A 20,608-nucleotide genomic window follows, 5' to 3' on the forward strand; every position below is an offset into this window, starting at 1 on the left:
GAATCACGTGCCCCCGAGCGACTGCCAACACCTTTCTATGTAGGTCCGCAGAAGGTCCATTTCACCCAGAGCCATTTACCATTTTACAGAGGTCCAGAGAGATAGTGGAGCCCCCACTGTGGCAGGATCAGCGAGGTGTTAATGATAACTTACCCCATTTTCTGAATGTACTCTGGCAGTAGCTTTGTGTGTTGTGTTTTGCGGCAAAACTTTGGCTCTGCTCAGACTATGTATCTTGATTTTATTTTATTCTATGCTTGTTTTTGCTGTGGGAAAGCTTTAAATTAAAATTCTTGCATCATGTTACATGGTAAACCAGTTTTACAATATCCATGGCAGCGCAGCCAAAGTGAGTTTATTTTTTAGTTTTGTTTTTAGGGTGTTTTCAAAGTTGTGTGCCACAAAAGCAGAAAGTTGAACTCTGAACTCTTGAAACTGTAAGTTTCATTAGATTCTGGACATGAATTACTTGCTAAATTCGGTTTGGGCAACGATCCCCTAATAAATTTAATAAATAAATTGAGTGTCGATAAAATTTCAAACTGCAAGAAGCAGCAGCAAGCTCAACTTCAGTTCATTGGATGTTGTTGACAGAAATTTGATTGATTTGCGGACTCAAGGCTCAATCAAAAAGTTAGCCAGCGTCTGGTCTCGTCTTTCGTTAATACAATTTATAAATCGAATCTAGTCCAAAAGTAGCTTGCACTAAATGGCCGTATAATTGACCGAACTGAACTGAACCGAACCGAAAGATGAATGCTGCCTGAAGGCCGAACGCTGGTCTCAAGTGTCACTTACTAAATCATTTATTTCACAGCCTAGAAAGGAGATTTCCTTGGCAACGCTCTGGCCGGAAATATCAGATGGCTTTCAGTTCTCTCACGCCCCGTGTCATGCGGCTGTCATGAACTCCAACCCCCCGGCCTAACAAATGTCACACAAAAGATTCCCCATTCCCATTCCACTTCTCCGAAAAAAAGGGAAAAGTCGCCTTTGTTGTATCCCCATTTCTTTCATTACCTTTTCGGTGGCTGAATGCCAACTTTCATGTGGTGGGAAGAAGCCAGTGGAAATTGTCTTTGGCTGAAAAGTTTTTGTGCCTAAGCATTTTGTTGCCGCACGAGTGCCCGACGGTACCCCAAGCCAAATGAGGGGTAAGAAAGTTGTTTCAACCTTTCCATCTTGTTGGGTTTTTCGTATGCCTTTTGCATTATTCAAAATTTCGGTTTTTGTGTTCGTTTAAACGAGGGAACGGAGTGACTGAAAGCTTATTCTTTTTTAAAGAATATTTCAAAGACAGTTTTGGGCCCAGCGAAAACTGCACAAACAATTATGATACATTAATTTCATAAAAGGAAATAAATAAAATAAGACGAACCCTTTGAAAGTAATATCTCTTTACGGATGAGCTATTAGCCTTGGCGCCTGAGGCAGTACCATCTCTCTCCCACTCATTGAATTGAATTTTCTGGGAATGTTTTTTTGGGTGTAGCAGAAATTATTTGTGAACAATTCGCGGCACCTTTTGCGCCCGGAGGCTACGCTCTGGCTATCAATTAAATATTCATGCGCCAGACTTAGCCCTTTTGGTTTCCAAATGAATCAAATATGGAATGGTTCTCTGACAACAAAAGATTCACTGGCCGTAATTGCTTTCCATTTACGTAGATTCTTATCCGCTGCGGGCTTTGGTTGGGTGCCTGCCCGCCTGGGATTGGTGGACAGCGAACTAATTCGCCAAAATAAATTTAAGACCCGCACAAAAGACAATGACCTCGGATTGGAGATGGCTGGGCCAGCCCCGTGATCAGAACCGGAACGACACCGATGATTGAGTTGCTTTGGGCTCTCCCCGTTGGCCATTAATCAAGGTGAAATGTCAATTTGGTCGAACATAACTCGAAATGCGATTGGTAATGGGAATGTCGGGAATGGTAGTCGCTTGCTCCGACGGAAATGTTAATAGAACACCTCTGACTTTGGCCCAAGCAACCTTGAATGTTACGTGGGGCCATGGCGCCGGAAGTCTCGCATTTAAGAAAGTGCATTTGGTGGGGCTGTGGCTTTTGCGGTGGCTGCGAGAACGTTTCCATTTCCGTTTTAGCCACCAGGTGATGGCTCTCTTACATTTCCTTCCATCCCCTTGTTGGCCTTTGGCTGGTGCTTGGCCCAGGGTCCTCTCTGGTCTGCTGATGGCATTTGCCGCGGCGGTCTCCAGTTGGCATTTCGGCTTCTAATTGCAGTGAATGATGCGCTGGATACTTGAGTGGAACAAATGAATTTCTCGCTGGTTGGCAGGGAACTAAGTAGTGCATGGGTTATGCTATGACCGCATTTGGTTTCAATTTAGTTTGTGGCATCGTGGATATTGTATAAGTTTTTCCTCAGCACTTTTCCCCACCACTTTTCCTCGCACACAGAAACACATGCATAGAGAGTGTTGGCAACACTTCAACATCAACGTCACGGTGTCTCTGTGGGTTTGGTTCCAGCCACGTTTTGTACTACATTTAGTACGCTTGTTAGCTTAATGCACCCTTGAGGCCTGAGGCGTCCTCTTGCTCCTCCTTCGTGAGGGGCAAACCCCCATAGACTTGTCCTCCTCCTACTTCTATTAGATATCATCACCGCTGACGTTCCCGTCGTATGCATTTCATTTAAATAAATTTATAAGCGCAGGAAGCTGCTGGCTTGAGACGCAGCCAAGCTCGAAGATTTGCACTAACGTGTTCGTTGAAATTTATTTCGTTGAAAAATTCCCCGTCTTAAATTGGCATATGAAACACACAAATTTTTGAAAGCTTAGTCACTTAAAGCAATTGATAATCGATTGTTAATGCATAAATAGGAGCACATTTTAGAGAAGAAATTCTATGAGTTTACTCTCAAGATAACGCTGCTTAGTAACTGCTGTTTGCCTCCCCAATAAAACTCAGACTCGCAGACTTCTTTCGTTCCTAGAGGACTGTATGTATTCTGTTCCAGGAAATAGAAAAGTTTTCCCAAGTTGGTCTTGCGTGCTGCATACAAACAGGAGATTAGGCGACCTGAGGCATTTGGCGTGAGGCCTCAGACGCAGATGTTGACGACATAAATGACGGCTAAGCCTCCTAAGACATTATGACGGCCAGAAAAGGGAGGATAAGAGGAGGAAAAGTGGAAGTAGCATGACCAGGGGCCATGGCAATTGACCGGACCCAAGAATTAATATCATTTCTTTGACAATATATGTGCGTGAGGGTGGGTGGATGAGTGTTTCCCATTGTGTTGGCATTGACGAAACAACGTGTGGTATGCGTAATATTTCAAATGGGGCATTAAATTGCTTTGTGTCCAGTGTCCACAATATCCAATGCTCAATGCTCAATTTTCGTGTCGTACTTATTTATTTGATGGAGATCACATTAATTCGACAAGCTCTGCCACTGGCACGTCATCTCAGACTCTTGTTTTATTCTGCTGATTTGTTTCATTTGCGCTTGAATTCATTTGTTCCTTTGATTAAAATAATACATTTGACACGAGAAGAGAAAAGGTGCTCTGTCGCATCCATTCATGTGTTTCTGCCAACCGAATAGCTCAGCCACTTCCTTTTCAATTCAGTTGTAAAATCACCCACGACAAATATGAAATTAAGATAAGAACACAAGGCACCAAACACCGACCCTTCCATGGAAAATTGCAAACATCATCATCTTTTTCGCCGAGTAAAGAACCTACTATCTCTTGTCACGTAGCACTCAATGACGGAAGAAATGTAGAAATAGATGTACTCCCAAGGCCTTTATTCCGTTCACGTGCAACAAATGAACAAGTTCATTAAGTGCAGGATGTTGTATAAGGAGCGGGAGCCGGAGCAGTGCTAGTGCCGCTGAGCGTCGATGTTTATGCAGTCATTAAAGTCAATAAAGAGGTCTACGGCGCATATGCAAAATGAGTAGGCCCAGGAGGAGAAGACGAGAGGCCCAGAAGAACGCATGCGAGCGGCGACGCCACATTTATGTTGATTAAACTAGCGCCAGCTGCCGTCCCCGGCAACTGGAAGGCATCATTCGAGACTGACATCCACATCAGTGCCAGGATGCCTGATGAGAACAAAGGGAATGGGGCTGCGCCTGCCGAGGGTCCTGGGAATCCCAGCGCCTACATCCTCTTCCATCTGGTTGACACTTTTCATTTGGCTGCAGCCTTTCATGGCAACGCACTGGCAATGCTCTCTTCTTCTGAGTGACAGTTGGATGTTGTTGTTGAATGTCATGGTTACACACTCGCAGCAGATACTTTATTAATGCCTGCCCGGCCTTGGCTTCTGAGCCCGTCAATTGTTGGATATTGTTCAATTGAAATGTTTAATAAAACTAAAACTGAGCGTCCGAAGGTAAATGTTTATTCAAAATCACTTGAGCAGAATTAATTTGAATTTATTGTCACTTTTTGTGCACACATAATCCCCCCACTAGTTTTTGGTTTATGCAGTTTGTCAAAATAGTATCGCATGTGGCCGCTTTTATTGTTTTACAGACAACATTTTGCAGACCCAAATCAGAATATTGATTTTGCCCTTTCTGGCGAAATAACCGAATCCTAAAAAGTTGCCCCGCCCTGCGCCTTCTTTTGTGTTGTATTTGGCACGTGACTTTGTAGCCCTGGAGCCCATGTGTGACCTCATTTGTGTTTGATTTCGGGTTGCTCGAGGGCGGCGGACTCATGTGTTCATAACTTAACCAAAAGAAAGAACCTTTTCGAAAAACTAAGCCTGCAAATTATGCATCAGCTATGGCCAGCTGAGAGCGTACGAGAAGAACGCCTTCCACAGAACATGTGCAAATAATATGCAAATTGGGCATATACGAAAAGTGTGTTCAACAATTGTGCAATCTCTGGTTTATTTAGTTGATTTTCAGTCCGTTTAGTCCACTGTCTGCAGCAGTGGTAGCTGCCCAACATTTAATTAAAATGTTGCTCAATGTGTTCTGCAAATGAATACAAATTGGTAACTATCTTCAATTCATTGCAATTATTAGCTTGGAGATTAATATAAAGTGCTCGAGATATCTGCAGCTACTTATGGTACTGATGATGCACACACTTTGGATAACATGTAACTGACAGCCCTCTAATACATGCATATGCGTCTGTGTTTTTCGACCTCCATTGCAAGCCATCGTATATTTGACCTTGTGGCTAATTTTAGAGCCACACGAAAAGTCGGTGAGGATTGCCAAGGCAAAACATGTTATCCACCGCTTTTTCAGCTTATGAAAACTTAATCGCCTCTGCCCCAAAAAAACAGAAACAGTACTGAGAGGTAAAATTGTCAGACTGACGTCATTCGGAAATGTTCGTACTATTTTCATTTCGTTTTCATTGAATGTATTTTTGTGGGAATTCGCTATTGCATTTTTAATTGTGTAACGATTGCCACTGATTAAAATTTCGCCTGTTACATGTTCATTAAATAATTCAATTACAAAATGGAACGTTATAAGCCGTTGCAACAACAGGATAAATACTAATTTATGATTATTCTACTGTTCAATTTTTTGCGATTGAAAAATCATTGAATGCAATGGCTGGATGTTGCGTATAAATTATGCAGCTAAACAATAGTTCTCTTATTCGGAAATAGCTTTTGTTTCACTGATTGCATTACATAAAATGGTTTCATGAATAATTTATAATTTATTGCTTCTTAAATATTTAGTTACTGTTTGGCATTGAATGCAATTGGATAAATGTTTGGTATAAAATGCCAATACATTGCATGTTTTGCATAACTTTTAACACTTAACTGGAGCGAATGAATTTTCCTAGCTATTTTGTAGAAACAAGAGAATATTTGTGCATAGAATTATGATTCAAAACATTGACCATGAAGTTTGATCCATTATTCATTGGAATATGGGAATTCTAATGAATTTTTCAACGCTTTACTCTTTGGATATAAAATCCCTTTACTCATCCCTTGTGCCATTGTTTCAGGAAATTTCTCCAGGGATTGTCCGGATGTTTCATTTCATTTTTCTCTTCATGCTTTTGGGGATAACAATAGAATCCAAAAATGATTTGCAAATTTTATTGCTAAGAGATCCCAACAAAAATTAGCCAACTCCCACAGAGGAAGAGAGAGAGAGTCAGAGAGCGAGATGTAAGCGGCACACATGCACGTAAGTCCTGCCTGAAAGAGGGAATCTAATCGGCTTCGACAAAACACCTGGCCACAGGACACGAAGGGGGCCAACGACATGGCAATATGCTCATTGTCCGACGGTTACATTACAAGCTTTTAGGAGCAGTAGAAGAGAGGAAGCTGCTACACGTACTTGACTGGAGCGGATGGGCCAGAAGGGGGCATGTAAATTTTTCAACACAGTGGGCACAATAAACATTTGCACATGGCCGCAGGATAACATCCTCTTCATGGGTGTGACACTGTATGTGCGCGTGTGTGCCTGGGACATCCTGGGACACGCACATGGCCATGGATGGCATGGCATTCGAGGCACGCAACCATTTGTGCCACAGGCGGCAGCACGAGGACAATATCCTTCAGGTAGAAGTCCTGTTCAGTCCATTATCGGCCACAGGGCTTATTCTGGTATCGTTTTCATTGGGTTCTTCGTCTACCCCATGTTAATTTGCACTTTTTTGCCCATATGCCTATTCTCTTCATAAATATGCGTATAATTATCTTTACATTCAATTTCACTTTGTCTGATTGTTTGGCAGCCTCTTGATGGCCTCAAAAACAACACCTATGCTCACACTTTGTTTCTCTTTATCGTTTGTGTGTGTGTCTTGGCCGATGTGTCTGTGTGTGGGCTAGTAATTAGCCAGAAAGTGCTGCTGTTGCCATTAGGAGGAAGAACCGTTTAATGAGAAGTAGTCAGACTCCAACCAGACAGACACAGACACCGATACTGCCACTGTTACTGCTACTGCTTTCAGGTACAGACAAGAGGTCACTGCTCTGTTGCTGAATTGATGCGGCACTCTCTCTCTCTCTTTCACCCATTGTGTGTGTCTGACAAGAGTCAATTGTATATGAAATAAACATATCAAGACTATGGGTACGAGGAGGGGTAGGAAAAGGACGAGCGTAGGTAAATGTGTCTGGCAAAACAGTTAATAACTAAGAACTGCTTTTCCTTCCCTGAAAATATATTCATCAACGCCAAAAGTTTAAATTAATGAAGGCAGTCGAGTCTTAATCAGACATCCGTCAGGAGGACATTCGCAGAAGGCGAACTAGCGAACATTAATTAAATTAGCCAATTAAAAGTTTTAGGGCCAGCCTACAAATCTCCGGATGAATATGTTTGTTCCAGCATCAATGCCAAAAGCCGACGGAAACTTTTACTGTAATCCCCCAAAGCAAATCACTTATGCCGGGGCATAGCGGAGCGACGATTATTCAAAATGAAATAGGCATAAAAGCTGTGGAACTTACCCCAAAAACACACGCAGGCACACAAACCGAATATTGATTTAGCGGTGATTTAGGCTTTTAGTTTATGGTTTTGGCACTGTTGCTTCTTCAGTTTATGGCTTCGTTTCTTGGGTAATTTCTGGAGTTCACATCTTTTAAAACTTGAGTGCTGGAGGCTTGGGCAAAGACGTCATTGCCGTCGCCTCAAAACAAAATAACTTAAAGGGATTTTGTATAGGAATTTTTTTCTGTGTTTATTGCTTCACTTAAAATTTAAATTATTCTTTTGTCTATGATGAATATTTGAGTTTTGGATGAATTATTAATTATTTGGCTTGAGTTTATTTGGTGTGTCTCCTCTTTGGCGGATGCTGCTGCTGCTTTTGCCGCTGAGTTGTGGCACACTGCTTCGTTGAGTTTGAACTGAGCTCAAGTCCTGCCTGGCACTCGCTTTTATTGGCCGCCAGAAGGAAACCCACCACGAAATAACGTGACAGACTGAGGGGCTGCCGTTGCCGCTACTGCCTGCCTGGCCGACTGCCTGCCATGCGCCCCGAAAGGAAACAAATATTTACAGGTGCCTGTTTGGGAATGAGACGGGGTCTGCCATTGGGGTCTGCTCTGGGTCTGGGCTTAGCTGAAAGGCGGCAGGTCACTAAAAGCTCTCATTTTTACAAGATGTGTGCGTTTCCACTGAGAGAAATTTTGTGAGGCAACTTGGAACATTTGGAAATGACAAGAGAAATTTATATTCAGAACAGTTATAGCTTCGTAAAGATGTATGCCATTAGAAAATGGAAATGTTAATACATATATCGATGTACTTTTGCATGGAATATTTAAACTATGGGATAAATTATGGTAAAGATACATTTAAGAACATATAAAATTGGTTATCCAAAGGTATCCTCTAAGTATTTTCCATTGATTTCTCCTTTTTCTGATAATCTGACAACCCTGAAAGGAAAAAGCTTTCCTCTGCTCTCTCTTTATGAAGCGAAGCTTTCACGTTTCAAAACAAACCACCCACACAGCATCACCATACTCTCGTATGGGGAGCGGGCACATGGCCGGATGCCGAGTTCTACAACTTTACAACTGTGGTGAGTTTCCCTGCCCATTCCCCACTAACAACACGTCGCGTGCGAGTGGGCTAAAAGAAGAAGAGTCCACCCAAAGAACCTTCGGCAGCGGCTTAAGCCAAAACAAGGAGAGAAAAGTGCTAGTTGATAGACACAGAGAGAGAGAGAGAAAGCGTAGGAGAAGACTACGATGAAAACAATGCAAACAAAAATTTGCGCTTTTACGAGCAAAGCAACCATCATCAACATGAGCATCAACATCCATTCGCATCCCAGCATCCCAGCACCTCCCCTGAAATTACCGGTCGTCATTCTTTCCTTTTTAGCGGGCATCGTGTCTTATCCTTTCTTTTTCCTCAACTTAGAACCGAACCCAAAAGTTGGACCTTTGGCTGCTTTTCTCACGCCTTGCGTATTTGTCTGGCACGCTTACACTCGTAGTTTTCTCCGCATTTTCTTTATTTTTATTAGAGTTTAGTATGGAGGCAGGAGCAGCAGCAGCAGCAGCTGTAGGCAACAAATTGCCAGCCGTTTAAGCCACTTGGGCGCAACATGGCGTATGCGTAATTATAATTGAAATTTCGTGCCTACAGTTAATGAGTTCTCTCCTTGGCATAGCCCTTGGACGTAAATGTCTAAACGGTGTTATTAACCTTTTAATAAAGAGCCACCTTAAGGTCTATTTATCGAGCATCAAACGGAATTTTTAATCAAAATAACTGACGCTGTAAGGTGGTTCCTTGGTGGTTCCTGAGTGTGGTTCCTTGGTGGTTCCTTGAGGCGTGAAATGCCAGTGGCAATGGGGCCGTTATCATGGCAACAATGTAACTTTTTGCGCCCACCTGAGCTCTGCTCTGTTCTACTCTGCTCTGCGGTTGTTTCAAGCGATCTGAGGGGGCAGCAGCAGGATTTATTCCTGTCCTATTGCATAATAGAAATGCGTCAGCGAAGACACAGCAACATGCATTTTACCCCCCACATCCCCCAACAGCAAACACCGCATAAGATTGTATAAACATAAAAGCCGTACATGACGCATACGCAATATTTGTGGGGGACTCTCTTCATAACCAAGCCGCTGAAATGCTCAAGTGCTTCGCTGTTTGTTACGAAAGTTTGCAAAATAATTGCATTTGCGAGAGTTTGGTATATGCGGGTTGAATGTTGCATGTTCTGATGATGAACTATTGACGTCAGTCTTGGGGTTTCGCCATAAATGGAGCCCTCTTCACTGTAAGATTGGTTAACGAATGAGGATTTAAGTATTGGTGTTTAGTTTGTGTTGGGTAATCCGCTTAAGAGGTCTTGTGTTGTCTACAGCAAAAGTATTCTTGTATAAACCTCGACTTTAACTTCAGCCTTGACCATAAATTATTGATTTGTCTGGTCAATTAGTCTCGTTAATGTGATTAATGATGGGGGTGGAGCCCGAGCCTGGGCATGCTAGACCCACAATTGAATCAATTTGACATTGAAACAAGAGCCTCTGGCTCAGGCCGGAGCGGCCGTTGGAATTTCCCCCTCCATTTATTAAGTCACTAAAAGTAAAAGCCATTGCATCAGCCCCATAACCTTTAGGTAACCCAAAATTGTAGCTCGCGCGCCCCCCGCTCTCGCTCTCTGCCTCTCTGATTCTATTACAGGATGGCATTGTATGTGGGGGCTGAATTTTAAAAGCATTCATTATGACTGCCATAGAGAGAGGGTAGTGCACGCAATAAACCAATTTCGGCGTCTGTCTCACCTGTCCCTGACTCTTACTATTTTCCGCTACCCCTTGCTCAAGCTGTTGCTTCCGTGCAGCACCGCTCTAGCTCTATCTATCCATGCCACATTGAACCTTTCATTGTTTTGCTTTCAAGTTGCGCGGTAATTTCATTTGGTAATTGTATCCTGCAATTTGCTTTTGCTCTGGGGGCAATTTGATGGAGAAAAAACCCAGCCCGCAGCTGTAAAATGCTAAAGGTCATAGAGTGGAGGGAGCTGTAGCACCCAGGCACAGGGAAAGAGGGCACAATGAGTGGGAGGCAGAGACAGATCCAGCATGGCATCCATCAAACTGCATTTGGAACGCAGATAGCATAGAATTCATTAGCGGAAAATGGCAAATTAAAAGCACTTATCATCTCCGGTGAAATCACTAAAAGGGAAAGCAGTTTTCCTGTAAATGAATCTTATCATCTCTGGCTCGCTATACAGAGGATTCTATAATCTGCGTTTCCCGCCATGGAGGGGCCCTTTATCCGCAACTCCCTCCCTAGGGGCTCTCCATCATCGACCCCAATGAGAATTAAGTTACCTGGAATCGGAACCCGTGAACAACAACATCGTCATGCAGTAGGGGGACCTTGGCATTATGTATCTATACGCAGTGTAATCAGATGTCAGGTTTCTCTCATTTACGTTGCCATTTGATGAGCTTTGATTAGCAGCGTAGCAACGCTTGCCGTATAATTCTTGCATTCATCTTAAAACTTACCTTCTCATCCTTGGCATAGAATAAGTTATTTCGCTTCAGTCGAAAGTAGCGGCGTCGCCAGCGCTGAAAGGACCAGGTGTGCTTCAGCAGGAAACCCTCTTTAATGATGGCAGACTAGAGAAAGTACAGAAAATAGATACGATTATTAAAACACTGAGTAGAAGTAGACGTTTCCACTTGGTTAGAACAACATTTATTCCAATGGCAATTAGCCATTGATTGCGCTGAAACTGCACTTCACACTAGAGAGTCAATAATAATGAATGACATGGCATGTCACTGCGCTCAGAGGGACATTAGACCTGGACATGGAACTGTACATGAACCCATTCCGGCCCGGTCCGGTCCGGTTCGCTCTGTGGTGCCACCCGTCAATTGCAATCTCCAGCTGGATGTCAACCATAATTGGCTGCAGGCTAACAAAGGCCAATGGCAAGTGTTGCTTTATGGATCTGTGGCTCTGTGGTGTGCATGTATGTGGGGGCAACAATATGGTCAGCAATCAATTGTGCAAACAAAGGCCAATCACACTCAACCACAGCCACATTTTTCTCCCCCATTCACAGTTATTTGCGAGTCGCGGACAAAAGCGAATGCCACAGGACGAAGGGGGAAAGTGTTGCGAGGGTGAAAGCGAAATATAAAAGTGTAAATATGCATCGGCGCCAGAAGGCGTCTAAAGTGACAATAATCTGGGCCAATTATACTACAAATAAACCTTTTGATTTGAGCAAATTGTGGGACTTGGTCAACTTCTTTCTCAGAGCACTTCAGGAATCGATGAGAATGGAAATGAGAATGGCCATGCCGCTGGCTGAAAAGCGCACAATTGCAATCCGTTTAAGTTTCGTTTGAACCGGATCAAGCGCAATTTACTCCCTCTCCTTTTTCAGCCACCCGTGTACATTCTCGCATTCCGTATCCTTGGGAGCGAAAAGGAAATTCAACGTCAAATAATATTGGAAAATCTTTAGAAGAAATTGCAACGAATCAAGTTGTAGAAAATTCCATTTGATTTCATTTTCTCCATTCTGTTTGTGCAGCAAAATCGAAGACATAAAAGCGGAAAGGTTTGCACAGTTAGGAAGAGCTCTTTAATAGTCAGCTCTGACTTTAATTGTACTTAAAAGTTAGCACTAAATTCGAAAGAATTTCAACTTGAACTTAGGTTGAATGACCGAGCCCGAACCCGTACAAAAAAAAGGAAAATTCAATTGGAAATTTACTCCTCCCGCCTTGCAAACTGTGACTAAAAATCAAAGTTACGGTGCTATCATATCAAGATCAATCATCGTCAATCAATCATTCTGTGTGCGTGGCCATGGCTACACATCAAGTATACGCCAAAGTGGCCCCGGCCGAAAGCCGACAAAGGCAGCGTCCATCAGGGGCAAAAGACCAAAAGATGATGATAAGCAAGTTTGAAATTTTTCGTAAGCCGGGTATTGATTTTGATTTAATATTACCTATTGGTCCCTTGCCCCTACAACCCCCACATTTCTGTATTTTTTTCTTTTTCTCTGTCACATTTTTTTAGAGGTAAAAAGATACAAGATAAATAAAAGACCGGTTCAGGATGCATAGATATGGATATGAGTTTCCCTTGTTGGTCTCTCAGTCACGCAGCCCAAAGAATACGTACAAATTTCCCACACCCTTTTTTATTGGGTTTTGCTTTTACTTTACTTTTCCTTTGATTTCGTTAGCTTTTGTTTTGCCTTTCCTTTGGGTTTCCTTAGCTGCTCCTTCTTTTATTGCCGCTTTTGCCACATTATGTATTAGGATTATGCTCTGTTTTCTCGGATATCGACTCTTTCGTTTGCCTTTGCTCTGACTTTTTGATTTTATTTTGGTGCCTGAAGTTTATAGAAATTAGCTGTTGGATGGGCGAAGGAGCGAAGAGCTCATCCTTGGCAGGCTCACGTGATCAAGAAACAGTTGGCCAATTGTCTGTGTAAATAGTCGTAAATAATTCAAAAGTTCTTCTTCGCCAAGCACGTGGCACCGGAAGGAGTGAGTTGAATGGGACTCGAGGATATTGCGGCAAAAGTCCGCAAGGGTAGGGGTCCAAATAAAAGCAGTCGACAGACAATGCCAATCCCGGACTTTTGGCTTTGTTTATTTTGTACGTTTTTCTGTATTGTTGAGAGCTGAGGGCTGCAGTAATTGGCCTGGCATTGGGTAAGGAATTAAAGCTAATAGAAGCATTTAATTTAAATCACATTTCCTTGGAATATTTAATGTAGATTTAATTTTACTACAATTTTAATTCAGATAGAGCAGAAACTATTCTTTGTGTGGAGATGTGCAAATTTACAGGTTTTCTGTGGTTATGAACCGCACTGTCTGACAACTGTTGAGGTTTTTCCTGCCAGTCTGCTTTCTCTTCTCTTTGCCATCCCTATTGTTCTACGAGTATTCGTTATTCTCTGCCGGTGTTTTGTGCGCTAACCAAAAACGCCTGCCATCCAGCTCAAGCACTAAGAAGCTTTTGTTTAACGTTTTGCTTATTGTTTTGCGGTTTGACATATGTAACCTCCCCCTTCACCACACACACGCCACATGTACGTGTGTGTGTGTGGTGATGGGGAATACGCCTCCATCTCTATAGGGTGGTACTTGAATGTTGCTTGTCTGTCATAATCAGGAAAATGTGTTTTGTTCAGCCGTCAAACGAAATAAATCACAAATAATAAATGGCTGCACTTAAAGCACAAATTGCAAACGTATAAAATGGAGGAAAAAATATTTGCTAGAATTTATTTATTTGCTCTCATACATTCGAGTGTTACCAGGAGAGGTCAAGAGACGGCCTGGGCAACTGGACTAAAAATACAATCAAAATCCTTTTCCAAAAGGCCACGGTGCAGCGATGCGTATAATTAACATCAAATGGCCAGAGCAACGCGGCGGAAATCCCATCGCCTCGACAAGGATATGGGGCGGGGGTTTGAACTTTTGCCCCTGAACAAATTATTCATACGACGCGTGGTCTGCGGGGATAATGATGGGTGGAAAGGAGGGAAGGCTTTTGTGAGGAAGTGCGTCGAATGCTTCAAAGTGACACCAAAACCATAAAGAACTTAATTGAAGCTTTCCTCAGGCTTCCTCTTTGCTCCAACATTTTGGCGGAGTTTTTTAGGGGCTTTCCTTTCAGTCTTTCTTTTTCTTTGCTTTATTCTTTCATTTGAGAGAGCCGCTGGGCAACTATGGCAACATTTAATTAAAATATATGAATGGTTTAATGGCCTTATTTTCTTTTGTTTTTGCTGTGGACTTTATGGTTGAGGTGATACTCTGTGGCAGCGCCTGAAAGTCTCATGTTCGATGCAAATTATGATAATTTTGGCAGCAGCTTTGGGCGTCCCTTAATCTATGCGACGGATGACACTTGAAATGCGGCATTAAAATATTCAGCAACTTCTTGAACTGCGCCTCTGACCTTTGGCAAACGCCACTGCCAGCGGCGCTGGCGCCACTTGCAACATAAACCCTCTGGCACACGCACGCAACGCCCTATGGCTGCCCTCCACCCACCGCACTCTTTTGCGTGGCATGCAACTTCCGCTCCAGAAACTTTGGAGCTAACGCTCTGCTGCATCGCTGCATGGCTGACAAAGCCATGGATGACTCTTTTCACAGCGGCCAAGTGCTGGCTGTCTGTGTGCCAAAGGGAAAGCGCGAAAGGGAAATTGGGTCTGGCAACTGACGCAGGAACACTGCTGCCAGAGCTACTATGTCAGAGGAAAACTGTCAGGAAGTTCTCTTCCAAAAGGAAGACTTTCTGAGTGAGACTTCGAAAAGAGAAACTTCCAGGGGATTACAACCAGGAGAATCTCTACCAAAGGGAAACCTGTCAGAGGCACAATTCCAGCGAACAGACTGTGATGAGGGAAACTCCCAGAAAAAAGCTCCTGTCAGAGGAAACACTGCCAGCGGGAAACAGCGACACAAAACCCTGCCAGAGGGAAAGGAAACTAGCAATACTCACCAGATTATTGTTGCGCTTGGTGGACATGCGACGCTGGAAGAGGCGTGCCGGCTCCGTTTCAATTTCCGACTCCGACTCGGTGTCGTCGCCATCTCGACTAATCGAAATGATCGGTATGATGGGCACTGGCGAGAGGCTGCCAGAGCTGCAGGCACTGCTCCTGCCACTGGAGAGGCTGCGTCCACTCCTCGGGCTGCGGGGACTGGCCACGTGGAGGGTGTCCAATTTTAAGTGGGCCATTGTCGGGCTTCGCTTACATTTACGTTCACGTTCACGTTTACTTTTACGTCTACGTCTACGTTTTCTCTTCTTGGCGTTGTGAAATTCCTTTGCATACTTTCAGGCGGGTCTCGACGGCTTCCTTGGGGCAACTGTCACGTTGCAAGGACACGCAAAACAGCACGCAGAGCGTTGAATAAAAATAAAGACGGGAACCTTGCTTAGAGTGGACGCACCAGTAGCCGCAGGTGGCAGTCCCCCAGTGACTTTCCGTGCTTATGTAAAAAGTTGCCAGGACACAACACACACAATGGATATACACCCCAACCTCTAGGATCTGAGTGAGTTTCTATGCCCTTTGTTCGGTTGCTTAATGGTCGCACTTTTCTGGTCCAAGAGTGGCTTATGGTATTACAATAATTGATATTACATACGAGTAGATCAATGTCCGTCTGTCCTTTCGCCGTAGCACAAAAAGTGTATACACTCAATATTAATAAATTTAGCAAAAATACTTGCACATAAACACATGTATATACCGTCCAATATCTATATATTTATATATTTATGTATATGTATACGTATATGTTTTTGTATATATTTCTTTAAGCAACACTAACTAATTTTGCAATTGGAAATAAGGTTAATCAATTCAATTCAATAAGTTCACGAGTACGAGTTCGAGTCGCGAGTACACCGTCAACATTAAACATAAACATAGAAAATTGTCTAGCAAAAAATTATCGTACACAAAAAACACTCACAGTTTACACAGATTCACATTTTCGAGTATACAAATTCACGATTACGTTTACAATAATTGAAATTTTCCCTTAATTATTCCCCTCCCCCAACTCCGGTTTATAAAAAATATTCTACTCTCTAGCACCGACGCCTGAGGCCTGACGCTATTGTTCCTTTCTCTTCTTTTTTTCTATTTTTATTTTCTGGTTTGGTTTTCCCTTTCTCCATCCGCTTTTCTTTGGTGTGTTGCGTGAAGCCTGTGTTCTGCTCTGCTCTGCTCTGGACTGGATGAGTCGGAGCCGCGCGGCGTACTGTACGAGACCGCAACCCTCACTGTCAGCTGCCGCCGAGTGTGGCACAGAGCTTGGCCCCAAACGCTAACCAAACGGCACACTCTGTTTCTCCTTGTTGGCTAACTAGGGTTGACAGGGTCTTAAAGTAACTTGAGTCTAGTTTAGTTTTAAATTTTAGTTTTATAGCTAATTTTTTTTGCATTGCATTTAGTTGTTTTATGCTCTTTATGAAGCCAAAAAGTTCACCCCTTTTATACATTTCTGATGTTCTCTTTTTACTTATCTCTCACTTCAGAAACGCTGGCAACTCTGCTGCATAAAACAGCAAAGGCAAAATTCATTATCCTGGCCAACAAGTTTTTGTGCTCTTCACTTTGTTGCCCACATTCGTGTGAGAGAGGCTCTTACCCAAGAATAGAGAGGTAAACGAGGAAAGAGAGCGTACACACCCACGCAAATAGGCCGAGCAAAACAAAACGCTGGAGAGCGAAAGCTAGGACCAAAGCGCAGACGAGGACAAAGTAAACAGGAAAGCCGAAAAATGAAAATGGAGAGGCACAAATGTCGGCGGAACAGAAGCAAAGTCCCGACAGTGCGATGGGCCACAATTACAAAAGAGTGCAAAAGCAAATTTGTTGAGTGGCAACCCCAGTGGGGTGGATGGGTGGTTCAAACGCCAAAGGGGTGTGTGCTTTTCCGGCCTTGCGCTTTGGCTTTCACTATTTGTTGTCTGCTGTCGCTGACGCCCCCTTCTCACCTGTCCTGTGTGTGTTTCCCGGCAACCAGCCCACACATCCCGGCGGGCATTACTCTTTACGCTTGACTGCAGTTCCCTATTTATTTTATTACATTTTCACGTGGCTCCCATGCACACAAACACACACCCACACACACACAACAAATAGATGAAGCAACCATATTTGCCTTATTTTCCGTTTCCGCCAATTAGGAAAACTGCCAGCTGAGTTCTTAATGCATTTTAAATGCGATTGAGTCACCAGCGAACGGACTTCATGCTTATATTAATCTCAAAATTGAATCTGGCAACAATCCGGAATTGCCATAAGCTCCCTCCGTTAAACTATTAATTCAATTTCCGGATTGACAGGCCATTAAATGCATTCACTTTCAGAACAGAGCTCTCTGACCTTTTGGGGCATTATTTTCATGTAATTGAATGAACGAAAGTTTTCATTAGCAACGGGGGAGGGGGCTCCAAATAATTTAGTGGCGATAATTGGATGCATTTCACCCTTCAAAAAGTTTTTTCATTTAAGAGATTTAAGGAATATCCATTAGTAAAATACTCAAACTCCCATCAAAAGTTTATTTAATGGAGTTCATAGAAAGTTTTTAGTAGATTGCATGCCAACAGATGACGAATGATGCATGCCGCAATGAATGTATGAATGCCAAATATTAATATTGAAAAGAATTGACCTCAGCCTCAGCTATCGTGCTCCACGCAAGAGTCATAGACCCAGTCATGTCTTTCCCCATTTATGTTCTTATCTCTAGCGCCCTAAAAGAGATATTGGAATAACTTTGGAGCTTAAATTGAGAATGAAAGCACACCTACCCTTGGCATCGTCAGGCAGCGCCTGAACCTCATGCATGTCCTTCCGTTTGGCCCGCCTTTGTCCATGCCAAACTCGTAGAGACATGGCGTGAGCAGAAAGCCGCCCCAATTGGCAGGCATGGGTATATCCAAATGCTGCTGTCCAAACAGCGAGCCCATTCGCTCGGCCAGCCACTGCAAGGCGCCTGATATGCGGGAGGTCGGTGCCTGCGACGCCTGTGGGCCATAGGCAAGGCAGAGTTGGACGTGGCGCGGATACCTGTGAAACTGGTGCAACGCCTGCTCAGCGCTTAGCTGCCGGGCGGTGCCAGAAATGCGAACGCTGCGCATAAGCGGTGCCCAGTTGAAGTGCAGCGACACGTGCGGATTGCTGCTTATCTCGCCCGCCTGTCGACTCCCCAAGTTAGTGTAGAAGGTGATCCCACTGGAGTTCACAGCATCGATTTTGGTCAGCCGCGTCACCGGTTCGCCGGCCTTGTCCACGGTGGCCATGCACGCCAGTCGGGGTCGCAGCTGTGGCACCTGATGCTGAACAGCCGCCAGCCACTGCAGGAATATCCGGTAGGGCTCCTCGATGGTCTTGCGCTCCTCGCGTGGCAGCGTGCTGGCCCTTCGAAGACCCGACGATAGACTGCCCTGCCGCAGGCTGCACAGCAATGGGCCCGAGGACAGCGACTCCCACAATTTTGGTAACACAACTGAGGTCATTATTGGAATTTTAATGATGAGTTTTCTAAATGATGTGAATCGAAATGACATGTTGATTTCTAACTTTATATTTCTAATAACAATTCAATCTTTCTACCTCTAAGCGCTTTGGAAGACATTGCAAATGCTTTTGAATCTTAATTATATAGTGTTTTCACTTTTTAAGGAGCCAATCTCTCGTAGATCCAACCATCCTCTCCGCCATGCACCAGCTTGCCGTCGACCTCCGCCTCCACTCCATCGCCGCGTCTGAAACGAATGCGATCGTGCAGACGATCCGTCTGTCCCTGCCAGAACTCTATGAGATTGGGACGCACCAGATATCCGCCCCAATTGGGCAGGGGTACCTCTGCATCTGGGCCTAGTTTGGCTTTGATATCTGCTTCCTTTTCATCCAGATAGCCTCTGGAGGGAATGCGCTGACTCTGTGGGCTGGCAGCGGCTCCGATTTGGCTGGCCCTTGGCCGCTCATGAAAGTACTTGAGGGAATCCTCCTTGGAGATCTTCTCTGCCACTCCCTCAATGCGAACACTGCGTCGGAGAGGCAGCCAGTAGAAGGAAATGGCCACATTTGGATTGGTCAAAATGTCGTCGGCCTTGCGACTCCCGTAGTTGGTGAAAAATGTGAATCCCTCGGCCGTGGCCTCCTTGACCAGAACGAAGCGATTGGAGGGCTTTCCCTCGGGATTTACAGTGGCCAGGGCTGCGGCATTGGGCTCTAGGATCTCCGGCGTCTTAAGAGCCACCTGCAACCAATCGCGAAACACGCAAAAGGGATTCTTTATCTGGATATTCTCCTCCAGAAAGGCATCCTTGCGCTCGCGGTACTTTAGACGCAAAGCTGTGGTTGGGGAATCCATAGTATGTATGATTATTCTCAGTTCTGACCTTAAATCCGTAGAAAACTCACCTGAAAGCTGCACTTCTGTCAGTCCCTGGCTCATCTTTCGCACTGTCTGCAGCAGTCGCACTGTTTTTTATGGAGTTATGGGGGTTTAGTTAGTTTTAGCGCTTACGACCACAGGGTCACGTACTTGTTAGAAGGTGAGATCTCACGATAAATGGTTACTAAAACGTTATCTTAAGTGATTATTTAATGCAACATTTAGATTGCTTTAGCTTAAAAGCTGTCACCGATTTATCGATAAGACAAACCGCACGACCCTCAAAAATATACCAAATAATGTATTCTCAATTTCAAAATATACCGTAAATATAACATACATTTTTAATAATTTTCTTTGATTTTGATGTTTTAATTAATATTACTAGCTCGTTAGGCTTTTCAGCGTTGAAACTATAATTTTATCCGATTAACCAATAAATTCTCCACAAGATTGGCTAGTTTTTATGACTTCTTTCCATTTTAATGTTTCCAAACTAAGTTCAAAATTAAAAAAAGTCAACCAATAAGAATATCATAAAACGTTACTTGAGTGGGACAACCAGAAGTTGAAAACGTGTTGCTTGCAACCAGTACTATAATTTGTTATGTGCCTTTGTTTACCATATTTTTATTTATTTATATTTAAATTATGTTGTCAGAACTGCTCTTAAACAATAATAATAACTTTTTCTTGAAGTTACATGTTTTAATTTGGTTTATATTTTGTCTATGTAAGTATATGTACATATATCTATCTAGATACATTCTCGGTATCCACATATAATCTAGACAATATCGTTGAGATGGATCTACCCACAGATTGACTTGTTTTTGCATTGATTGGAGACTGACATTTCCAACAATTCCTCAATTTGAGGATATATATTCTGCAAAAGTTAAAGAAACGTAAGAGTAATGGAATATTAAATAAGTGAGGAAAAGGAAAGTCATTTGAAATACATGCGTATGGAACTTTTGATATCCTATATTCTTAAATGTACCTATAAAATTAATTTTAATAGACGGATGAAAATCATTAAATATGCAATACCGATTACAGTCATTTCCGTGGTTAAAATATCCCGAAAAGTCACCCTGCTTGAAAGTGCCATGCACAGCTGATTGCTGAGCAGAGTTGCCACTTGAAAAAGATACAATTTTTTAGTTCACAAAAAGTACAATGTGAGAGATTATCTAC

At 43.3% G+C, this 20,608-nt stretch overlaps 3 protein-coding genes across 10 annotated transcripts in view; all 3 read right to left on the reverse strand.

Moving 5' to 3' along the window:
- LOC117586167 (diacylglycerol kinase eta) overlaps positions 1 to 15,972 on the reverse strand; it is a 40,337-nt gene extending 24,365 nt beyond the window's left edge. For 5 of the 8 annotated variants that reach the window (XM_034276071.1, XM_034276075.1, XM_034276074.1 and 2 more), the window contains exons 1-2: positions 14,982 to 15,971; positions 10,991 to 11,104 (exon numbers count right to left, since the gene is read on the reverse strand). In XM_034276071.1, the coding sequence (XP_034131962.1) occupies positions 10,991 to 11,104; positions 14,982 to 15,221 (354 nt within the window). In that variant the 5' untranslated portion in view covers positions 15,222 to 15,971. Of the gene's footprint in view, positions 1 to 7,450; positions 7,821 to 10,990; positions 11,105 to 14,981 lie in introns of those variants that run through there. The other 3 variants (XM_034276070.1, XM_034276072.1, XM_034276076.1) reach the window with 3 other exon arrangements.
- Positions 15,973 to 17,550: 1,578 nt separating this feature from the next.
- Positions 17,551 to 18,548, reverse strand: LOC117586349 (pyridoxine/pyridoxamine 5'-phosphate oxidase). Its single transcript, XM_034276366.1, has 2 exons — positions 17,817 to 18,548; positions 17,551 to 17,759 (listed from the first exon to the last, which is right to left on the reverse strand). The coding sequence occupies exons 1-2, from the start codon at positions 18,522 to 18,524 to the stop codon at positions 17,685 to 17,687; spliced, it is 783 nt and encodes a 260-aa protein (XP_034132257.1). The 5' UTR covers positions 18,525 to 18,548; the 3' UTR covers positions 17,551 to 17,684.
- A 16-nt stretch (positions 18,549 to 18,564) lies between these two features.
- LOC117586350 (pyridoxine-5'-phosphate oxidase) lies at positions 18,565 to 19,645 on the reverse strand. The gene is made up of 2 exons (XM_034276367.1): positions 19,435 to 19,645; positions 18,565 to 19,365 (listed from the first exon to the last, which is right to left on the reverse strand). Exons 1-2 carry the CDS (start codon positions 19,466 to 19,468, stop codon positions 18,686 to 18,688), a joined length of 714 nt encoding a protein of 237 aa, XP_034132258.1. The 5' UTR covers positions 19,469 to 19,645; the 3' UTR covers positions 18,565 to 18,685.
- Positions 19,646 to 20,608: the final 963 nt, after the last annotated feature.

Source organism: Drosophila guanche, unplaced genomic scaffold (assembly GCF_900245975.1).
Source record: "Drosophila guanche unplaced genomic scaffold, DGUA_6, whole genome shotgun sequence".
Lineage (NCBI taxonomy): Eukaryota > Metazoa > Arthropoda > Insecta > Diptera > Drosophilidae > Drosophila > Drosophila guanche.